Here is a 15,594-nt window from a genome sequence, read left to right on the forward strand (position 1 = left end):
CCCAGGAGAAAAATCATCCAAAACGTTGTGCTGTCAAAACATCCACCACTGGCAAAGGCCACAACGTCTCTTTGTCTAAAGGACCCCTTGACTTTCGGTTAAAACGCACCCCCTTTCAAAACGTTTCCCTAAGACTTGATTTTTTTTTTTTTTTTTTTTTTTGGATGTTTGATGAAAAGCAGGATACACAGAGAGAGAGAGAGAGAGAGAGAGAGAGAGAGAGAGAGAGAGAGAGAGAGAGAGAGAGAGAGAGAGAGAGATATTCGTATCGTTTTTTGCCTAGTACTGGACTGTTTCTGTAACGAGTGTTAAGGTGAATGACATTTCCGGTTCAATTTAAAAAATTTTATCCTTAAGAAGAATATGTTCTTTTATTGAAGAAACGTTACAATTTCTTAACTCTGTTCACGTACATGCTGTTGTAAGATGTAATGCTTATGTGAGAGAGAGAGAGAGAGAGAGAGAGAGAGAGAGAGAGAGAGAGAGAGAGAGAGAGAGAGAGAGAGAGAGAGAGAGAGAGAGACTGTTTCCTTGAATGAGGACTGTCTGTCCTACAAAGCTTATAACTTTTTTGAATAAATATCTCCACTATAAGTACCATCCAGTTTGAATGAGGTCCTGTTAGTAAATGAATATGTATGTATGTATGTATGTATGTATGTATGTATGTATGTATGTATGTATGTATGTATGTATGTATATGTATATATATATATATATATATATATATATATATATATATATATATATATATATATGAATGTCTTTACTGTAATACCACAGTATAATATGAAAATAAAAAGGCCCATAAAACACTATTTGAACGTTGCAACCATATATTTCGAACACTTCCTTCTGTGTCCCTATTCACTGGTAAAATATGGACAGATGAAATGTTACAAGAATATATATACAAAGCATATGTAGGTGTGGCATTAAGTCTCCGATGGTATGCAGGTGACCGTTTCCCAAGAAGGAAGGAAAATAAACAATTCCCTAGTGGTTTTTGGCTTCATTAACTCCCGTTTGGCGATGGGTCTGGTGGTCGTGTTTCCTGGAATACCTGCTTGAGAAGAGGCCTGAGGATTAACCTGTCGATGTCATCCGATTTCCAATGTCTGTCATCCGATTTCCAATGTCCTCCTGACAAGTTCATATTGTTGGTTTGATTGATGATAGCAGATTCCAGCATCTTTCTTTTGTACAGACAGCTACTTTTGATAACCAGCTCTGCCCCGCACCGATTTATGGAATGGCCTTTATCCCTGATTTGTAGGAAAATCCCCAAACTCTCTGAAGCATACCGTACTGATCTTTTGTGCTCTATTAATCTTTGTGAGAGGGATCTAACCGTCTCCCCCACGTAAATCTCATTAAAATTGCTGCATGGAATCTTGTAAACTCCGGCTTCTTCCCTTTTTTATTTTAGTATGCGTTAATGAGCGAGAATCCCGATGGATTTGGGATAATGGAACACAAAAGGATTGTTAGACCTGAGTTGTTCTGTGGCTTTTTGGATGTTTCGTCGTACGGAAGCTTTATTTTGGGGAGAGGGAGGGGGAGGGAAGGGAAAGCGGAAGGGGAGGGGAGGGGAAGGTAAGGGGGAAAGTAGGAGAAGGGAAGGAAGAAGGGGAGGGGAAGGGGAGGGAGAGGAAGCGGGAAAGGATGCGAAGGGGGGGAAGGGGAAGGAGGGAAGGGAAGGGGAGAGGAAGAGGGGAGGGAAGGTGGAGGGAAGGGGGAGGAAAGAGGGAGGGAAGGGGATGGGAAGAGGAGGGAAACACACACATACACACAGAGTGGCAGCCAAGGAAATAAATATATACATATATATGTGTGTGTATGTATGTATATATATGCATGTATGTATGTGTGTATATATATATATATATATATATATATATATATATATATATATATATATATATATATATATATATATATATATATACAGAAAGGGTATCATGGTGCAATAAGCAACATAAAGGTGGTATACTTATTGAAACATTAGTCACAAATAGCTGTACAGATCCTTAAATTAACTAAGCAAAACTTGTTAAAATGAGATTTTAAGTTTTGAGAAGCAAATGTCAATAGCTGGCATTGGTTTAATCAGACATTTCATCAAGTAAATGTATAGGAAACTAATAATTAATTAGCAGGTCACTATTGAATATCGTTGTTATACACCGACACATATCTAGCTAATTAACTAGGTGAAAATATCATTCTAAATAATTTTCTAAAACATTATGGATTTCAAATAAAGTAATCAGGATAAACCAGGCACAGCTCAAGTGTAATGTATATCCCACCCCTTATCAATTCCAGAAAGATAAGCAAATATAGATATTAACAAAATTCACAAAAAAATAAGTAGATAATGTTTTAATATTCATAACTTAAGTCAAGAGGACTTATGCCTTTAAACTGAAACAAATTCTTTACGTTTGTTAAAAGAAATTAGCAAATGTAATTTAAAACCCTAAAAAAAAGTTATTCTTCAATGTGAACAACTTTGAACGACAAAGATAAGTAAAATAACCAATTTACGTCTTATTTAACTTTCATTGATCATTTTCTATGTTTCTGTGTGTCAGCATTCAAAAGAAAATTCTTTGTTGCCATTCAAAACGCCCATCCAGGTATTCGCGTGGGTGGCTGTCTTCGTGCTGCCCCTAAACGCGGCTGTGAATCCTCTCCTCTACACGTTGACCACGACGCCCTTCGTCGGGAAGGCGCGGGAGAGAGCCATGCATGTACGGCGTTCCATGAGGAGGTCTGTCATTAGACGTACTTTGTCGACAAGTATAGGTAAGATACAAGTCAAGTTTTCATTAGTCGTAGTTTATCTGTTATATGACTTGTAAGTAAAAAACCAAGACTCGCATTAGAGGCTAAGTGTGCACAGTTCTAAGTACGCTACAGGTTACAGTCATACAAAACGTATGGTACTGTGACCGGAGGTAAGATACGTGTTAAGTTCAAATTAATGTATATTGCATAAAAGTATAGATAACACTAAAATAGTACTCAGAAACAGCTGCGCCATCGTAGGATATAGCCACACATATACTTGCAAAGATCTAGTTGAACGTATTTTTATGAACTGTTTTCAGACCAGCGTTTCCATTATATTATTTTCTTTTATTCAAAGATCACACTGATCTCCGAGTAGGTTTTCAGGACCAAAGGGGTCCAAGTGCCAAAATATTTAAATTCAACTTAGGCATGTGATGAAGTCCTTTCTATTTTGAGAGCCACAATATGGCCGAAAATTCTCTCAAGCTTAACAGACTAGCAGCATTTCAGCCTGAGACAAGCATGAACTAGGAGGTAAGATCCCAAAATGTTAAAGCTTCAGATGCAGTGAGCAGTGAAAGAGACCCCTCAATCTGCAAGATGTGCAGATGAACCACAGTGCTTTGACTATAAGTGGAGAGACTTGCCTAACCAGTAACCATAAATTATGGCCTTTCTATCCATTAGAAAACACTTGACTTATTCCTCTACTATGTTCCTGCTTTGTGATATCTCAAGTACTTCCTAGTCGTCTCACAAGCATCTCGAGGAACTCTGCAGTGATTCTTCCTTGCCATCTTAATTCTCAAGTGATGTTTTTAATAACCCGATAGACAAGACTACAAGTCTTGAAAGGTTTGTGATCTCAGTACTAATGAAAGTAATTAATAAGCCTGATCATCATGAACCTGGGAAATGTAAATCAGCACTAACATACAATGCAGATGTGATTGTGTCTGTGACCACATAAGATTGTTACGAACAATGTCATCTCAGTAGACTAGGTCCAAATCCCCAATGAAAATATCCTGGACAAGAAATGACCTTGACAAAATTCATTTATAAGTGCAATGCATTAACTAAACTGAACCGACAGCAAAGAAAACTACTCAAAGCAACTACGGGAATGTATTTAAGACTGAATTTAACACAGTCCATGGTCCTGCCAGGCTAGATACTAGACTTGAAAGTGATTCATTCAAAGTTGGAATAAATATAATCAAACAAGAATGTGGTGGAGATGTTAAGGTGGCTGAGACAGAGGAAGCTAATACAGCATAAAGACATGGCAAGAAGAGTAGAACTACTCTGAATTGATTTAAAGTTAGTAAATACAACAGTCAAAGAGCACTGGTCTGATCTACAATCAACTTCCAATTGCAAAGCCATAGACCTTTACCGCCCATTACAAGATCAAAACTTTTGCATACAATATTCTATACTGAAATCTGAAAACAAATGACTGTGAGGTATGTACAGGATAAAGTAACAACAAAGAAAAGGGACCCTGAAATAACGAGCTACCACATTTCTTCATCCCTGCCGCTTATACAGGCTCAGTTCAGTTAAAGGTAGTAAATATGTACATGGTCATATGGTGATGAAACTCTACTAAATACAAGAAAAAACAATAAAATTTCATACAAAAACCCACCAAAGTTTCCTAGTCCGGAGTTGTGAACTTAGATTTTTTTTTAAATGACCCTTGGCCCCCTGTTACAAGAGGAAGAAGTCGTTGAAGGATAATGCACAAATAGCTCAGCAGCTCAAATGAGATAACACGATTGCATATCGCCTTTCAAAAATTGCTATCATATTAAAATATTATGTCTCCTAATAATATCTCCTTTTTATGTTCTTTTGAGTCAAACGATTTTTTTAACAGGTTTATCTACTAATTCATCTGTTATTTCCTCTGCTCTCATGGACTAACATTGGTGAGTATTGGTCCATGTATTCTCTGATATGTATCTATCAATATCTTATAATCCACGTATTAGGCCTAAGTTTTTCGTCACTTGACCAAATCAAATGGCTACTCACAAAAATCTCGCTATAGAAATCAACATAACTTTAACTGTGTTTTTGTACATATATTTGTACACATGTATATCACATTTAGATTTATAGAATTGATACAGCAGTTCTGAAGCCTGAGGGATAATAAATATTGAAATTCATAAAACATTTAATTAAAAACTTTCGGTTCGTAGCTGAATTATTTGTGTCATGTTACTCTAAGATGTCTAATATTGATCTTCCTTGATTTCTATACGGTGTTATGATAGGAATATTCTACTCACACACACATACATATATGTGTATATATATACAATATATATATATATATATATATATTTATATAAATATACATATATATATATATATTTATATATAAATATATATATATATATATATATATATATATATATATATATATATATATGTGTGTGTGTGTGTGTGTGTGTGTGTGTGTGTGTGTGTGTGTGTAGCAGTATACACACACATATATATAAATATATATATATATATATATATATATATATATATATATATATATATATATATATATATATATATATATATGTGTGTGTGTGTGTGTGTGTGTGTATGTAAAATGTGTATACGTATGTATGTATGTGTGCATTATATATACATATATATGTATATATATATACATATATATATATATATATATATATATATATATATATATATATATATATATATATATATATATATATATATATATATATATATATATATTATATATCGAGCTGGTCGATAGCAGTAGGACTCATATGTGCCAATTTACTTTTTATTACAGTAAAAACAGCAGCATACAGCTATGTGCAATTGCCAGTGTACAAAACGCTTTTGTACTGAGACTAACTCAAACTTAACGAGACTCGTGAATGAGGTCGGGGTTTGGATCTAGAATGATCTCTTTGACAAACCATTACTTTTTCCAACCTCTTTACTCGATGGTAATGCAAAGACACATTCCATCATAACGTTAATCACAAATCCCAGCAATAAAGTACAATATACGCTTGAGATTAATATTAAAATATGAGGAAGCCGAGAGGCTCCACATTCAGATGCTCAAAGAAACAATAATCCCATAATATTATGATATGCAGACTTCAGAAAAATCATGCAACAACATATAAACTGTGCAAGGTTCATAAGGAAGAGACCAAGTCATATATATATATATATATATATATGTATATATATATATATATATATATATATATATATATATATATATATATATATATATATATATATGTATGTATGTATCAGGGACTATATTGGCTTGAAATAGAGTACTGAGACTTTAGCGACATAACAGAAAGAAACATTTTCGAAGCGAAAATATTCATATTTCTTTAAGGCACGCAGGAGGGGAACCAAAAGTTGACCCTTATTCTAATGAATTTTGCCCCTTGTCAAACAAAACTCAACCGAAAACTCCGAGAGCGATACGAAACTAACGAGGTGTGAAGAACAAAGCAATTGCTTTGGAAAGCAATCGAGTTTTGAAGTAGTACAGATGTTTAAGTGCAGGGCATGCGAAATCTCCACCCACAATTTTCAAATTTTTCAAAGGAGGATCCCAGGAAATACGCCACTCCCACATCATAGGCCTACATGACGTAGCCAATTAGATGACTTCAGGGCCAAGAATTGGAGGATGTCTTACGAGGAACTGTTACCCAATAAAAAGCAAGAAGTATGGAAGGCGCACCTCCCAAAAGTCGAAACTGGAGCAGAAGAGGCGGTGCCACAGAAATTTAGGACGTACCCAAAAGGTGGCGTCGCGGTTAACACCGAGAAGCCCGGGACTTAGCGGAAACACCAAAAAGAAACCAAGAGAAGCAGACAGTCAAAAGAAGAAGCAGAGCCAAGCTGCAAGCGGTGGAGAGAGGGAACATCCCAAAGACAGACAGTGAAGCGCGTGTGCGAAAGGTTATTATATAAACAATTATCCCGACCGCTAAGTCTCTGCTCAAAACATTTTAGTTTCAAGTCCCATTAAATAGGTGGAAATCCTGTAATAAGAAAAGTACAAATAAAGAAAAGAACGGGAAGTCGTTACGTCATTTTCCACTTAAACTTTAAATCAAGTGATACAAATAATATACTAATTAATCACCGTTCCCACTTCAGATAGAAACCAAACGCCAAACCAGGGTTCCACGTTACCTTAGAGGAAAAGTATAGAAGGCGAGTCCGACAGTATATATATATATATATATATATATATATATATATATATATATATATATATATATATATATATATATATATATATATATATATATATATATATATATATATATATCTTTATTTTAATTGTGGAGCCAGGGTTAACTCAAATGTAAAAGATTTCTGCAACAAGTGTTCTTATAGAAATATAGCGTGTCAACACACCGTTTCACAATGCATTACTCTCCAGTATATTACGCATACTCTTGGCGCTCATTCGTGTTAAGAAAATCGTTTTCCACAAGTTCTTCCACATCAGGAACTCCTTGTTCTCTCTCTCTCTCTCTCTCTCTCTCTCTCTCTCTCTCTCTCTCTCTCTCCCCAAGTTATGCTTCCTTTTCCCCTCACCCATTGTTCTACATACTTTCAGTGACTGAATCACCTCAGAACAATGTGACCCACCTTTCCCTCCCTCCTGCTAGCGTTTAAACGAATTCTTCAACGTACCATCCATTACTTCCTCTGTCTTTTAATTAATTTCCTCCACATACGCGTGTTTACAGTTTCAATTTGTTCTTTTAATCCACTCTCATTTCGCTTCCACACTTCCCTTCCTTGAGAGCGAGTTGACTACATTCTGCAGCTTACTTTTCTGGATACTCTTATTCTTATAAATTCTTGGAGCAGAGTCTCTGATACCTTCCTTGTTCCCCCAATTTAATGATATCCACTTCTGCTCATCGTTCCCACAAAACATGCTTTCTTGTTAATTAATTACAAAGAATTACATGGGTTCTTTTTGCTTAATTTACGGAATCTGTTTGAACTTTCTTGATTGACGCAATGTTCTTTGTTAATGCTACCTTGGCTGACACATACAGGTCCATTATCTAGAACAACTATTGTTTCCTGATAATTCAAATCCGTTTGGCATACAGGCAGTCTTTCCTAGTCTTATCTTGTATCACTTAACATAATAATGTTATACAGGTAGACTGGCATACAAGAGACATGTCATTGGCTTTTATAATAATAATAATAATAATAATAATAATAATAATAATAATAATAATAATAATAATAATAATAGGGGCAAATTTGACTGTAACGTCGTGTTCCCGACGGGGAAAATTAAACCTCTAGCTTTTGGCTTCGTTGACTCCTCTGTATAATTATTGTCTTATGTAACGCCTGCTTCTTATTCACGAACCACCAGTCCGCTCCCCCTTTTGTCGACAAAGGTATTGTCTAAAGACTTATCGTCAAAGGGACAATCCGTTTACACACGATTCCTCAGAGGTCGGTTCATTAAATGTTTTATTTTCATTGTACTCCAGGACAATGTTGATTAATCTCTCTTCTAATTTAGGAAAGGACTTGTTTTCAAAGATGGTGGAAATGCTATCCAACAGAGACCTTCCACCACTCTCCTAATTTTCTTATATTGCTTTTATTTATTTTTTTTATGAGAAATTTTCTTTCCAATAATGTTCCTCTTACCTGGCTTCGAAATCCCTTCCTTTTACTCCGACATAAGACTCATTATAATTTTTGCAAGGGATCATATACTTCAAAGGCAAGTCTTTTATTTGTTGTAGGATGTTCCATTTTCTTAATATAACTCGTCCTCCTAAGGATATCATTATCAGCAAAAAAAAAAAAAAAAAAACTTACTGGCGATTCAATTAAACTTTGGCAAACCTTTTCCCACTTAAGCCTCACAAGGGATTTTAATGATCTGGATCTTTTTATTCGAAACTTTCTTGTCATAAATATAAAACCTATTTTTTGCCTTGGAGAGAGTTGTATTCATAAACAATGTACTGACGCCACAATAAAATAAAATGCAAGCAAAGTTTATTTTACTATCGAGAATGTCGGGTTCACAGTATCTCAAAAAAAAAGCTGTATTTAAATTTATATTATTATTAGAGCAGTGGGATGCATAGATGTTAAAGTACATGGTCTTTTATAAATTCTTATCATAAAAAAATCTGAATGATTGCTCTTTTAGCAAATATAATTGATCGAATCTTTATTCCATCCATTTTAGCAAAAACTCTTTACCAAAGACCACTATGGATTTTTATGTCTCTTCCTCCTTACAATGGTCAGATCAGAATATGAATGCTTGGAAATAAGGAAGTTTCAAAACATTCCACGTTGACCTAAATCTATGAAAAGACTTTTAACTGATTAAAAAAGGGCGTCTTTTACACATAATTAGATCAATCCGTCCGTTTTCCCCTCTTTCAGGGTCAAATGGAATAATCCCTTCTCGTTTTACATTTAATGAAAACTAACAATTTGTCAGAAGGGATGTTATTGAATAGTAATATCAAAGTCAACCGTGTGGTCAAGGGGCTTTTAAATATTAATTCCAGAAATTCTGTTAGCTTAGTTATATGTAGTTTGGATTCTAATCTAACTTGCGCTTTCATGATTTTTTACTAGGCAAATTTTTCTTTGAGGCTTTCTCGCGAGCATTCACTATCTTTATAAAGAGGAATTTTCTTCATGACTGAATGGAGCATCGGTTCTTGCTGGAGAGGAAACAAGTCTCCAGAACACAGTCCGATGTGACCTTTTGAGGATGAGATTAGCACATTCTGTAAATCTGAGAATACGTAACGTTTTATAGTACAATTATGTTGACGGATCAACAAAAACTAGAAGTTTAAGTTTCTCTATAATAATAATAATAATAATAATAATAATAATAATAATAATAATAATAATAATAATAATAATAATAATAGTAATAATATAGCGTCGAAACATTCTTACCCGTCAAAAAAAATATTTATTATAACTGAGATTTTTATTTTCTATTAATGACAAAAACCATCAGAGTATTATCTATATGACACTAAAATTGCCACAGATCAGGTAAGGATCTGATACTTTATACTATGGGTGATTTTTTATATACTGTTCAGCCCGTTTGAAATGAAAAGGAAATATGACTTATTATTTTCAGGAAGTTCTGATATTTTGGATTTTCAGCACATCAAGTACCTTCCACCTTTGAATTTGGAGAGATCCCATAAGATGACACCTGTGCAACGGGGTCTGATTTTCAGGTGACCAGTAACAAAGTCACAGGAAAAAAAAGTCACAATTTTGCTTGGGAAAAAGTCACAGAAAAAGTCACAATTTTGGCTAGGAAAACAAGTCGCAGGAAAAAAATAACAGAAAAAAGTCAATTTTGGCTAGGAAAAAAGTCATAGGGAAAAAAATTACAGAAAAAAATTCACAATTTTGGCTATGGAACAAATTCACACGAAAAAAGTCACATTAATTTATAGTGGCAATTAAAGCAGTTGAAGTAATAAACAGAAAACATTTTGGATCTTTCCTAGATAGTGGCTCCAAGGGTTTTCGGGGGTCGTTATGTAGGACTAATATTTCTTGGGGGTCATTATCTTTATGATATTTACAGTATTTTGTTTATGTTTTTGCGGTAATCCCCAACGGGCTTGTACTAAACACGCCGCAAAGGCGGATACATACCGGGTGAAAACCCTTGGGGGTCACTATCCAGGAAAGATTAATGTGACTTTTTTCTGTGACTTTTTTTCCTGTGACTTTTTTTTACCTGGATTCGATTTTTAAATGAGGCACGTTAGTTTTCTCTAAACATCTTGGAGTATCGGTCTTATATCTCGGGAAGTACTTAAGGACAATTTAATTCATGTTGGTCCAGCTTACAAATAACTTGCCCCTTATTCCCACCTGTGATTCACTTGAAGTCCATAGCAGTGTTGTCCCACTTTGAATATAGTCTATATATTCCTCTGTTCATTATTCTTAGAGCCTTTTACTTATCTACTGCCGCCATTTTCTTCTCCTCGTTCAGTAGCTATTGCTTCATGTTCCATCAGACTCTGTGGAAGTCACAAATTCGATGATCAACTTTTATCAATATTTTATATTATATTCACTTCATGAATTGCTAAATTGTCTGTCTTCAGTGTTACCTGGACTTTGTAAAGAGAAGGAGATTTATGAGTACGTAATTCCTTGAGGGATTATGCTGAATTTGGGCAGTCATCTCCATCTTGGCTATGATACCAAGACTCTGGTACAGCCTATTTTTTAGAACATTGGTTATATTATTACCCGTTATAAAACAAGTGAATGCGAAATCTGTACAAAACATGAATGTAGTGATCTTTTAGTTTACCAAGGAATAACTACACCCCACCACCACCTCCCCCTGGTTAACAATGCCTGGCTGACTTGAAGAGTAGTACTGAAATAATTTACACTACTACAGTCTATAGACTAGTCTCTTAGTTCTGATAATAATAACTCATAAAATTGATCCTCATAATGATACCTCTATAAATTAATTGCCCAATAATTATGAAATATCTGATGGACTTTGCATTACTGTATATATCCCACAGACCCTGGCAGGAGGAGGAGAACCGACCTACATCGCACGACCCATGGACATTTCCCCAGTGTCTGCTGGGCGTTCCCCATTTCTTAACGCGCAGAGGTTCTTCCACTTGACTTTCCCCAATAGAGTCTATACGAACTCCTGCCGTCGGAACTCTCTGCCCCATATCAATAATCAATTAGTAGTCAGGTAATACAGAGCGTTGTATTGTAATTATAGAGACAGCTGTTCCTATTTCCCTTTATCTGAATTGTCTATCACCTAGAAGTCTCTTGGTATATCCATTATATACAGAAACTAATCATGAAGCAAGGATTGTCTGTGTGACTTGCTAATTACCTGCCTCTGTCTGGCTTCCAGTCTTTCTGTTGGAAGAAATCTTCATTGATTCATATTCTGGTTCACTCACATCTCTCAGAAAATTCATGTTACGGCGTTACACATTTTTCAGTGACACAGAATCTAATCACAGATTAAAAATATGCAGACATTTAAACCTCCTGCTGTTTCTAGTTTCACACTTACGCTTTCAATTGTAATGCAACTGTAAATGATCATAACTGCTTGATACCCTTAAGAAATTAGAACGGCTTTATGTAACTTGTTTTTTTTTTTTTTTTTTTTTTTTTGTCTCAATAAAATATGGAACACCTAATGATTTTCTGTATCTTTGTTCCTCCCTCCCTTAGTAGACAGAATTACGTTTCCCCAGAATACAAAGACCTCTAGATAATTTTCTCCTTGCTTTCCCACCCTCAGTCCCCAGATAAAAAACCGGACGGAAGTGAAGAGAGCATTTCCGATTCAGGACGAGATCATTCCACTGCGGGATCTCACCCATCATCCCCTGGGCCATCTCGCCAGACAGCACTCTCGCAGAAAAAACGGAGGGAGACATCATGAACTCTACGACTGACATTCAGTTTGAATACAGTTCGGACGAAAGTACTATGGGTCTGCTTCGAAATTCAGGGATAATGTTTTGAAATTCTTTAGTTTTCATGAACTTGGCTGTATACATATTTCTTTTATTTTTCTTTATTTTTAGGCGAAATGTAACTTCTGTTTTGCAAAGATAACTTTCAAATACAATTTTTGTATACTTTTTTTTTTTATGTGAACGTTTTCTGTTACTGCAGAAGTCTTTTAAATGAAGGATCTTTTGTGTATTAATTTATAAAATACATTTTCATTTGCTTTTGAAAACTACCACTATCACATAAAATGTAAAGCTTCCCTGTTACTTGTCCGAGATGCTGTGGAGTTAGCAACAAACCTAGAGAGAAAAATCAGAAACTCTCCGCCCCTTCCGTTGTGGTTAGCACGGTAATCAAAATACTTCACGTCATTTACTCTTCTTTCATGTGCATAAATATCCAAATACTCTGCCGCAATTCCAAAATCAACAGGAAAGCACGATTATCTTCAACATACACAAAAACAGTAACAGTAACCAAAGCACTAACAGATTCTGGATCTAAGTCCAAACTCTAAACCACACGAAAATCATATTCCATTTAATGTTATGATTACTTCCATAAGAGGCTTTATTATTTGATTTTAAAATGGAAATCAGATTTTATGACGGAAGTCAAACTGGAAGTAAATTTCTAGCAATGGCATATTGCAATATGCTAAATATGAATGCTGCCCGAATAATTTATGTGTTTTTTGTTAACTTTTTGTACGTGAAAAGATAGAGGGACCATCCTTTTTAAACATAAACAATAAGAAAAAAGTAGACAGCTAGCATTCGAAATTTCACAAGGAAAACTTGACAAGTAATTACTGAAAACGCGTTGGAAGAGGACACGAAAGTTAGCGGGTTTCCGATGTTAGAAAAATGGTTACTATGGCGGGAAGGAAAATTCCGTTCTTGGAAACTGTCATTCAAAACAAAAGTACTTTTTTTTTTTTAATATAATGAAGTCTTCCACATCTAGTATAGCATAGAGCACAGCGTGAAAGCTTCTAGTTATTGTTTTAATTTTTCATGTTTTGTTTTGCTCCTTTAAGCAAATAATTGTTGTCAGCTCAATAATTAGAACAAAATTCCACGAGATAACTGCAAATGTTAGAGATGAATAATTTTCATTAACTTTTCGAGAACTTCTGTTTTGTTCTACCAAAGTACAGTTGATGAAGTTTTTACTTGAGGGATATTAACAACCTGTTGGTTGCATACCAATATTTCGTCAGCTGAAAACAATACCAAAAATAGCGTGAATAAAGAGCTCAATTTAACAAGGTTATTATGATGCACTTGTACCATACAAAACCACATAAACCTTAGAGTTGTTTGTTGAAATTCAGACTTACGAAGAGGGTTCCTTTTATCTATAATCATCTGGACGCAAAAGCTAAAGAATGACATAAAACAAAAACAAATAAATGTATAGATTTGATGTTCAGTAGACATGTGAAACCTTTTGAAATGAATGTGATCTTTATGAACTGTTCAAACACTGTAATGTGTTTCTTGTTACTTCCATGATAAACGTCTGTGTATGTGAAACCGAGATAAATGTGAAATGAGTGTGAGACCAAAATGAATTCATCATTCATGGCTCGAACGTGAGGGAAATGTTTTTAGAAAAATACTGTCTCGAAATGTGTTCGTATGTGGATGGCAGCTTTTCCTAATATTTGTCGATAGTCTATTTTTGTACATAGACCTATATAAAACAGTAAGTAAGCACAAGTTGTCGTACATATGTGTTCTTGAGTTATCGTTTCTACTTCTGTACTTTTGGAGAAATGTATTGTTGTACATTAAATATATTGATGTATTTTTAATAAAGATTTGAAGAAACTAGCTTGTTTCTGTAAGCTTCCATAAAAATAAGACCACTTTTGGCGCTCTTATTGACAGCAGCGTAATGTGGATTTCTCAGAAGTAAAATAAACCTGCTTCTTATCCTTAATATTACAGATATCTAAAATAAGAAAATGTGAAATAGCAAGTATGTCACTTTGTGAAGCATATAGCAACTGAGAGGAAAGAGAGGCTAGGTTGAATTGACTGTGATAAATATATTAAGCACCAAAAATATAATTCAAAACTTTATTGTTAATATGTGGATATAAAGGAATCTTCGCCTCCCCCCGGGAATAAAAGAGTATAAAACAACGAAAAGTAAAGGAACATTTCAAGCTTTTTCTGGAACACGCAGACACGCGCAAAGGAAATGCACAAGAAAACCTGCTCTCTTTCCTAACACATTGCAGTTGACTAAAAATTAGCTTTAGACGTAGCGATTCCACAATTTGTTGAATTGAACTGAATATAGAATTTACGCCAAAGGCCAAGCACTGGGACCTATGAGGTCATTCAGCGCTGAAACGGAAATTGACAGGAGAGGGTTTGAAAGGTGTAACAGGAGGAAAACCTCGCAGTTGTCCTATGAATCAACTGTCAGGAAAGGGTGGAAAGTAAATGGAAGAAAGAGAATATGAAAGGAGGCACAGTAAAAGGAACGACAGGGCTTGTAGCTAGGGGTCGAAGGCACGATGCAACGAACTTTAAGTAATGCCTACAGTGCACCGCATGAGGTGCACTGACGGCACTAGCCTCCTACGGTATGGCTAAGTATGTTGCGGAACTATGTACTATAAACGAATGAAGGACGGTATGAGGATTGGATGAAATCTATTATCCTGGTAATGAAGGTTGATCATTTAATAATGACGAAGTCCCCTCTAACATGTACTACGAACGACTGATTGCCCATTTAATTAAATGAGCTTTACTGAAGCAGGATGAATAAGGGTTACGATGAGCGAGGTTTCTCAGAGACTTATCCCACCAGACACACAGACAGGCAGACTGGATAAAAAATTTGCTTGCTTATTGCCTAAAAAATTAAGTTAAAAAGAAAGAGAGGTGACAAGGAGATATCCCCAATTTACTCTCTCGTATTAAGTAATAAAGAATTTTAATGTAAGCCCTTGATCCAAACGTGGAACATACATAGACAACTCTCCACCTGTGCACGAATTCTACACACGTAAATTGCTTCGTTAGAGACAGGGTATCTACGTACTATGATCCCACTCAGGGTATGCGGATATAGAATAGTCGCAAGACAATTGTGGATATTGCAATTACATACTCATGCATATATATATATATATATATATATATATATATATATATATATATATATATATAT

The 15,594-nt window shown here is 35.1% G+C and overlaps 1 protein-coding gene across 1 annotated transcript in view; it reads left to right on the forward strand.

Moving 5' to 3' along the window:
• Positions 1–14,234, forward strand: part of LOC136843185 (G-protein coupled receptor GRL101-like) — a 191,500-nt gene extending 177,266 nt beyond the window's left edge. The window contains exons 27-29 of the mRNA XM_067111258.1: positions 2,643–2,811; positions 11,437–11,611; positions 12,182–14,234. Of these exons, the coding sequence (XP_066967359.1) occupies positions 2,643–2,811; positions 11,437–11,611; positions 12,182–12,338 (501 nt within the window). The 3' untranslated portion in view covers positions 12,339–14,234. The remainder of the gene's footprint in view (positions 1–2,642; positions 2,812–11,436; positions 11,612–12,181) is intronic.
• The last annotated feature ends 1,360 nt before the right edge of the window (positions 14,235–15,594 follow it).

This window comes from Macrobrachium rosenbergii, chromosome 11 (assembly GCF_040412425.1).
Source record: "Macrobrachium rosenbergii isolate ZJJX-2024 chromosome 11, ASM4041242v1, whole genome shotgun sequence".
Classification (NCBI taxonomy): Eukaryota; Metazoa; Arthropoda; class Malacostraca; order Decapoda; family Palaemonidae; genus Macrobrachium; species Macrobrachium rosenbergii.